This window comes from Zerene cesonia, chromosome 2 (assembly GCF_012273895.1).
Source record: "Zerene cesonia ecotype Mississippi chromosome 2, Zerene_cesonia_1.1, whole genome shotgun sequence".
Lineage (NCBI taxonomy): Eukaryota > Metazoa > Arthropoda > Insecta > Lepidoptera > Pieridae > Zerene > Zerene cesonia.
In genome coordinates this window covers 3915145-3924192 of record NC_052103.1, presented here as the reverse complement: position 1 = coordinate 3924192, position 9048 = coordinate 3915145, and the positions used below count along the sequence as shown (strand labels likewise).

General features: G+C 31.1%; 1 protein-coding gene across 1 annotated transcript; it reads right to left on the bottom strand.

Annotated features, from left to right (window-relative positions):
- Window positions 1-4264: 4264 nt before the first annotated feature.
- Window positions 4265-6200, bottom strand: LOC119833120 (jmjC domain-containing histone demethylation protein 1-like). Its single transcript, XM_038357009.1, has 2 exons — window positions 6043-6200; window positions 4265-4495 (listed from the first exon to the last, which is right to left on the bottom strand). The coding sequence occupies exons 1-2, from the start codon at window positions 6088-6090 to the stop codon at window positions 4265-4267; spliced, it is 279 nt and encodes a 92-aa protein (XP_038212937.1). The 5' UTR covers window positions 6091-6200.
- Between the last annotated feature and the right edge of the window lie 2848 nt (window positions 6201-9048).

Sequence of the window (9048 nt, the reverse complement as noted above, 5' to 3'; positions counted from 1 at the left end):
TATTTATTCTGCGTCCATCGTACGTGACTACAAATTAATGAGATGTTTATGAAAAAAAATTCCTCTGACACAGTCTAAACAATGACGATGCACGCAATAGCAACAGTCTGTCCTTCTTCTATTTCGTCTACGTATTACTTCAACTATCTACATTAATAATTAATTGAACTGACGTAGAAAGAAAGCAATAAAAGTATATAATAATAAATATATACACTTGTAATAGATTACAACACATATAAAATCCTATACAGTCATACATACTAGCACCCTAAATACGAAAGTAACTTTGTTGTTTTCATCACAAAAATATTTTGTTGGAGTAAACACAGAAGACGTCGTAAGACGTCTTCGTGAAAAGTTTAAAGCAAAAGCAGCAAAAACCTTAAAACGATATGATTATAAAAAATATATAAAGTTATAGGAATATGGCACAAAGAGAAAACAAATTGCAGCACAGTGTAACTACACGGTATTTACGTGGATACCACCTTTAATTTTCTTTATAACCATGCATAAACAAAAGACAAACAACAATTAAAATAAAAAGATAAACATCTTAATTTCTACAGTAAATTTAGGTTAAGAACGTGACATTACTTGAATATCACCAAATATTCACTCGAAAGAGGAAAAAAATGTAATTACAAATAAAGGTCCCATCACGGTTCAATTCCAAACAACAACTTTCTTTTGTTAAATAGAACGCAACGAGAGGACTGTAGTTTTAAAAAAAAAACAATTAGGTAAGTAGATTAATCCACACAAAAAGAACGTGCAAAAGATCCCTACTAATTTTATACCTACATGTGAAAGTAGATTCCGTCTCTTTGCCTGTCTGCCCATTCACTTCACGCCTTAACCATGGAACTGATTTGGAAGAAATTTTGGTACAAAGACAGTTCAAGACATAGGACAGTTTTTATCTCGGAAATTCCACGGGAGCAATGCAGGTAAAACCTTGAGTTTGTCTTTCTTCAAGTACAAGCTAGTATTGAATATTACAAGAATTAATAGCTTAATTAGGATAATTATCATATTTGATTGAATCGTTTCTGAAGTATTTATAATCGTTGCAACCAGTTACTAGATTTAGTAAATTAAGCATGCGATCAGTCATGCATAAACGAATCCATGACAACTAAGCATTAACGTACAATGCATAAACAACTGAACTCATAATTACACTCAAAAATTGTCTTAAAAGCAAAACTCTTTATGTACGCGTGAATTAGGCAGTTTAAAAAATATGAGCCGTATAAAAGACTTAAAACATTACTGACACGAAATAAGATGTTATATGTCCGAGAATGTTTTGCACAACCCCGCTCAGGCATTTTTGACGACCTTCATTTATTTAGGAGGTTGTGAGTCTAGTTGTTTAAAGTATAATATAAGGTTGTTTTGAGTCGACTCGATTCACGATTCACGACGAATCCATTTTAGAGCAGTAAATGCTTGCTTATAGTACAAATAATAATCATTGTATTTGAGAAATTTTGAAAGAATAGAAAAAATTTGATCGCGAGGCGGGATCCGAACCCGCGTTTTTTTGCCAAACCGTAGCACCGCCTAGCCTCTCGGCCACCCGTGATCAAATATTTTCTATTCTTTAAAAATTTTCATTCATAAAGCATTTCAATGCTATAGAACTAAAAATTAAATCATTGGATTTTTTAAGAATATTGTAGTTATAGGTTAAGGCAATTAGGTAAGTGAAGATATAACTCTGTTAATATAGCTATAAGTAATACCTATATTGCTACATCTGCTGTGCGTGGGATGCGTTAGAGGGCCCATAATATGATAAAAAAGAGATGTTGTCTATAGATTTCAATAGTACATAGAATATTATGCTAATAATAAAACGTTCTCTTCTTAACACCCTTTTATTAGCTTCACCTGTATCTTCGTATGTTAGCGACTCCTTTACATTTAAACTTTGAATATTTATCGAGGATCGGTGACAATACAATGATTTCATGAGTTCCTATTATTCTGACGAGAGTCGCCCAGATTAATTAAATAATTTTGTTATTTCACTACTCTGTATACAAGTGAGTCAAATAAGTTGATACTGTCATTTTAAGTTTTTTTTTACTCCATTGATATACCTTTTGAATTGAGCATGACGTATATACCTAACTAATTATAGACATGATCATCTGTATGTTTAGGTAAATCGTACATTAAATTTTAAAAATCACATATAGTCTAGATACTATTAAATTTGCATATAGCGAAAAGTTACAACCAGATAATTTATTCATAATAGGTATATGAATGTTTTCGAGTAAGTATTAAAATAATTGTCGTTTTTTTTTCTCAGATATCATAATTCACAAGTCATTTATAAGAATTGTCAGAGTTTTTGTGAATACGAATGTCTTCATAAATTTCAATACACTTAAAAGTAACTTTAATGCAGCCTTAAAATAGGGCTGAAAAAGTGTAAGTCACATTAGAATTTAATTTGTGATAGTTAATTGCGAATAATTTAAAAATGGTGAGTACAATTGTCGTCTATATAGTCATTGCCAACTATTTATTTTTTAACAGTTTAAATCTTTTGTTACTTTCACACAAATATAACTTAGATAATGAGATTCCAGAGTCAAAAAGTACAAAACTTTGATTTAATCGTAAAAGGATTGAGAATTAAAATAGTACCTTTAGATGGAAATTCGTTAAATTATAGCAGTTTGATATGAAAATTCAGTTTTATAATTACAAAATCATCTTAAATTAATTAATATCAGGACATAATAACATCAGCTTGACACGCATATTCGTCAAAATTAGAAATAAATATTGTATAAAAACATAATTCCTGAAATTCTTTACCCACCCACTTTAATTAAAGTTGCATTTAATTACTATTTCCACTATATTATTCGCTCACAGATTGACGTCTTAATATTAACTATAACTTTGAGACTAATGATACTTGAAACTTCTGCACTTCATTAAGAGCTTAACATTAATCCTCAATTGTAGTTGTCTACCCTTTGATAAAACAACCAAACTCACTGTTATCTATCTAAAGTGTAAACGAACGTTTTAGAGGACAAAAAATAAAATTTTCGCATTGCGCATTTTCAGTATGAAATCAAAACGTAAATCCTACCGGACCACTTAGTTTTGTCATTCAGTAGTCAGCGGGTTAAGGAAAATAATTTAAAACTATTAGGTTTAGTGTAATAATGTGACTGAACCTTTATAGTTTTGTCAAAGAGAACGAGTCCATAGCACGCGTCGCGAGTTGTATTCGTTCTATCTGACATAACCATTACCGCGTCAACACAATTCGGCGTCATAGCGCTGCGTCAGGTTAGCGCTCTGACGCGAGCTAAGTATACTTCAATTCAATTTTATTTTATGAATGGCAGTGCTGTGTTGCCACAATTTTGCCAATGTCACGTTGTGGATAGTTTTACATCTGAGATTTATAAGAGGCCTAAGTATACTTTTTTTTATCATCGGATTAATTTGGCAGAAAAACCAGTGTCATTACTTTTTTCATGTGACAGTGACAATTAGTACGTGTGACAGACTTCAACCGTCCATTAAACATATGTCAAGTGTCATAAATCATTACATATTTGCGTCTGCGCCGAACATCAAATCATTGCAAAAAAAATATGCAGAAGTTGCAGAGCCAGCCCTAACTTTCTATAAGAGTCAATTACTGACATTATTAATACCAATAATACGCAATAATAAAATTGATAAAGTACAGGATTTACAAGTAATTGATTTTATGCTATAATAGCTGAATATCAAAAAGCTCACACATAACTAATTTATTTAATCAAATGATATTTTTGTTTAATTTAGGCATATCATTTTCAACAAAAAAGTTTTCTTTTTGGATGATTTTTGAGCCCATCTACTGATATTAAGAGGAAAACAAATACAAATCATAGGTATGCTTGAGATATTTTAACAAAAAAACTACAGGACCGATTTTAAAAATTCTTCCACAATTAGAAGCTGTTACTTCACTGAGTGACATGGGTTATATTAAAAAGAATCATTGTAATAACATAAAGTATACATTACTTACCAAAACATTAATTTGATATCAATTTATACTAGATATGTATATATATATAAACATATTAACTTCCGAATGAAATCGAAGATATGAAGTATTAATGGTAAAAGTTTTAAAATATGGACTTAATTAATCATCATAACATTTTACAGAATTGGTGATGTTTAATTTAAGATTTCAGTATCATTATATACATATATCAAACACTTACCTCAACCCCAATCCAGCTTTATCTTTAAAGAGGAGAGGTGTTGTAAACCCATTCTTCTGCAGGTATGATATGGTGAGATCAGTGCCTTGCATTTCCAAGACAGCCCCGGAATGCTCAAATCTCTGGCTCTCCAGCTTGTCAGCGAGAGAGAAACCTCTACCGCCTTCCGCTTCATCATCTCCAAGAGCCCACTCATCGGAATAGAGCTTACGTTGCTTGCGTTCTCGCTGTTAATAAGATTATATGTTTTACTAAAGCATATTTCTGTAACTAATGCTTCTAAAATTACAGACGTCTCAATTAGTAGTGATTGTATTTAGTTTATGAAAATATATTGATTTGTCTTTTCTATCTATACAGTTTATTATAGCGAAATAGTTTAGACATATTATGGTCTTATTTTTTTTATAAACTTTTATTAGAATTTGTCTATGGATGCATATTATATATTAATATAAATTATAAACTAATAATTTTTTTTTTCCTTATATTGTAATATATCCACAGCCATTCATCATTAATCTTACTTTTCTCTAAATATAATATAATATAGCTATTTTTTATTCCATACATAATATTAGATCACATTTAATGTTGTATAATAATTGAACTGTTTCATAGTAACATTGTAAAATTGTGATAGCCTGCTACTTCTAAGGTATTGTAATTTTTTTTGTTTTTGTTAGGAAACCAAATAATAGTTACAGGTAACAATCTCAGAGACAACATACTCATTTCGAAACTCAGGAGTGCCCACTTATCACACTTTCATGGAATTATTTATTTTTTGGAGATACAACAATTTGATGCAAAATGGCACAGTTGTATTGAAGCATAAAAAGTAATATGAAACCCTTTATAATGAAATCCGAGATTGGAAATTTAAAACGATATTTTTAGTCAGTTTTTGTAATTTTTTTTTTTATTTTACAAAATACATAATATAACGCAATTTAAAACGATATATTTGAGTTACACTGTAAAACTGGATTATTGTAGAGACAATCATGTAGGTAACATTTTTAAAGGCAACCCAAGGACACTTGTTCAAGTGTAAATGCATGTAATGCAGCTTGATAGAGGATCGTGTAGCAATATAAACTTTCGTTCCAAAGGAACTGCGCCTTAGTAAATAACAAAGAGTTTATTCATGCGGTAAACACGTACTATAAAATTGTGTTCAGTCATCGTCATTTAATTGGTACAATGTTTTCGTTAATTGTCTTGCGCCCGATATATAATTGTTCCGAAGAAGATTATTTATATTTAAGTAATAAACTAGATTACGAGCGGAGTCATAGTCAAAGAGTTCGGACTCGACGTGTGGTCGCACGGCGCACGCCCCAGGCCGCCTGCCCTCCGCTAAAAGCGGGAGGGAAACGCCTTCGTCCCTACCAGATGCCTGCTAGGTATGCTTCGACAACGACGTCTCTGCCGCTCGCCGCATTTCGCTTTTGTCACAGTCGCTACATCGCAGTACTGCGATTTCCGAAACTATTATAGATTTTGACACCTCTTCGCATGCGCGAATACATACGGCCGCCGCGTTTTAAACTTGCGGCGTGATCTCCAAAAACTCCGACCGATGACACACACAAAATATTAAGAAATCTATGTAATCTCCAAATATAACAACATCGAACTAATTCCTATGACTTACATAAATCGATACACGATGCAGCGATGCACCATTTCATGTTTACGTGATCCCAGATAAAGCCACCATGGCGTCACCCGGGACTAAATACGTAAAAATTTAACAATAAACACTCACCAGCTGCCTTGGAACTTGTTTCTTATTATTCGGCAGTGTTTCCGACATGTTTCTGTAAGTCAGAAACACTGCACCACAAAATGAACACTATTTTACGTAAATATTTTACACGGAGCACGAGAAAAAGTAACGCAATCCACCATTTGCCACACACGACACTACTGCCAACAATACAAAGAGCAATCACTCTGTATACGTTTTGAAGGTTGGTACCGCTTTCAACGCCTCATTGGTTTATTTATGAAACACAGGAGCGGTAAGTTTAAAAATTTGTATCATATTCACTTCTATCCCAAGTAAGAATATGGATTAGTTTAGTTCGGATACAAACTATCATCTGTATTGGGATGCTAGTATAAATTTATAAAACCATAGGCCTAACTTATAATATTTAGTGCATAATAAGTGGAATACTATTATTTTTCACATTTTGTGTTGCCCTCATTAAACTGTCAGTAGTCAGTACAATAAGTCTTCCAATGCAGGTGCATACCTTTAACGTGACGTACTTCATGATTGGAAAACATTTAATTTATTTAGATAATGAAGGCCTAAACCGCTTAAAAACGTACAAATAATATAGAACCTCAGCGAGTAATTTTTTTGTTGCAATATATACCTAATGTTTAATAAATATAAATTGAAACTATATAAAGGCATATTCTAAACTTAATTTTTTAACTAATACTATACTAGGGTGAGTTCTTAAAAAAATATATTTTTCTCTATAATATTATGCATTCTATATTCGTTCATTTTGAAATAATTTAAATACCAATGATTTTAAATCACAGTTTTGAATCTTTGGTTATTATGACTCTACTTTACTAAGAAGAGTTTTTTTTGTTTTCTATTTTAAATATTTATTCATTATGTATCATATTACTAGGAATATATAAAACTATATCTAAATCCAGATCTCATATTATGTAGAAATAAATATTATATAGAAAATGTTGAGTGTCGCAAAATATTACTATGTGGATATTAGCTTATCGCATATAAAAAGGGGTATATTATCATGCTGAAGATTATTCACTGATATTCGCTAAAAATCCGTCATTCATCCTTAAGTAATTTGTTTCCTTTAAGATAAAAATTAAAAAAATACATAAACCTATATCACTTATTATGGCCATTTTTAAGGTTTTAACTTTGTATGTGTTTTTATACTGATTTAAGTAAATTAAAAGTTCTTTTATGTAAACCTAGTATTTTATATAGTAAATGTTTACTTGCCACTCTTTTATTTTATTAAATAAGTAGCATTGAAAATATTCAATTTCAAGTTAGCGATTAGAGCTGTCTCAATACAATATTAGCATGATACGTATGCGGTAAGAAAATTGTTCTCAAGTTATTATTTATTTTACCAATAATGATATGTTTAAGATAAAGGTACTAAGAGGCCAAAAGTTTTGTTTAGAATATCCTGAACAAATACATTTTTAATACTTATGTCAGTGTAACCTTGCAAACATTATTTATTTTATGCACTTTTATTATAGAAACTAAAGTGCAGGTATGTCCTACCTGTGGGAAGTACGTTGTGTCCTAAGCTAAACATGTATACTGGATAGTAGATAGATATTTACAATATTAACTTTCGATATTCCAATATATGTATATACAATGTAGGTTGAATTGGTACCATTATAATAAAAATATGAGTGTATTTATGGTTAATTTTGAGTTCAGAACTTTTCAATAAAATTGTCTGCAAACGTTGACGTTAGTCTCAATACTCTAGATTTTTAAAGATTATTTATAGGTTATGTTATTGTGATTATTAATAGATTGTGATATTAGCGTTAATTATAAATTAATTCAAATTGTTAATAAGATAACGCATTTTTTTTTTCTTATATATATCTTGTATGTAGAACATTACATAGAATAGTTGATGAAAGTCGAAATTTTGTAGCTTTTCTTTACATTATAAGTAGTTCATTTAAAATTTATAGCCTGTCAGTTTCTTATAGCAAATATTAATAGCAGTACTTTTGCCATACATACGAGTATCTATCTCCATAAATTGTAATTTTCTAGAAAGGTATGTTTTGAGAAAAAGTATATCTAACACTAGCTGCGCCCCACGGTTTTACCCGCGTCAGTCTGTATCCCGTAGGAATATCGGGATAAAAAGTTGCCTATATGTTATTCCAGTTCTCCAGCTCTCTACGTCCAAATTTCATTGCAGTTGGTTCAGCAGTTCTTGCTTGAAAGAGAAACAAACGCACACACATCCTTACAAACTTTCGTGTTTATAATATTAGTAGGATATATTGTGTTGTTTTATATGTACCTAGTAGTTATTTTATATGAATTATTTTGTGTAAATGAAATAATATTATAATATTAAATGATGGAATATAAGTTCTTATGTAATTTAATTCGAGTTTTTATTTCGTAGCGAAAAGCCTAATTGTAATTTCTTTAGGAAGTTTTTGTAATATAAAGCCAATTATGTAATTACTAGCTGTGCCCCGCGGTGTTACTCACGTAGTACCTGATGTTATATAGTCTAAAGTCTTCCTCAATAAATGGACTATCCAACGCTGAAAGAATTTTCAATTCTTTTTTTTCTACTCAATTCGTACCAGTAGTTCCTGAGATTAGCGCGTTCAATCAAACAAACTCTTCAGCTTTATTATATAGTATAGATTGTAGCCGGTAATAATAATGAGTTATGTGCAACCTGCGTCCATGAAATCTAGTATTGATTTTCCCATTTTCAATCTCTAGTACTAGGACATCAAGAGCTAGAATGACGCACATTCACATTTATACTGTACACTGTGATAGTTTTATTTACGTAGTAACTATTTAGTTATCTGTGGTAATGTATTATCTGTACTGACGGTCTCGAATCAACGTTCTATGCCATAGTCGATACATAATATATACAAGGTCTTGGCTGGTCTATCGGTATAGACTAGGGCCATACGCAAACAAAGTGCAGTCATGTGTTGACATGTTATGATGCGTGGAAATCTCATATCAGCC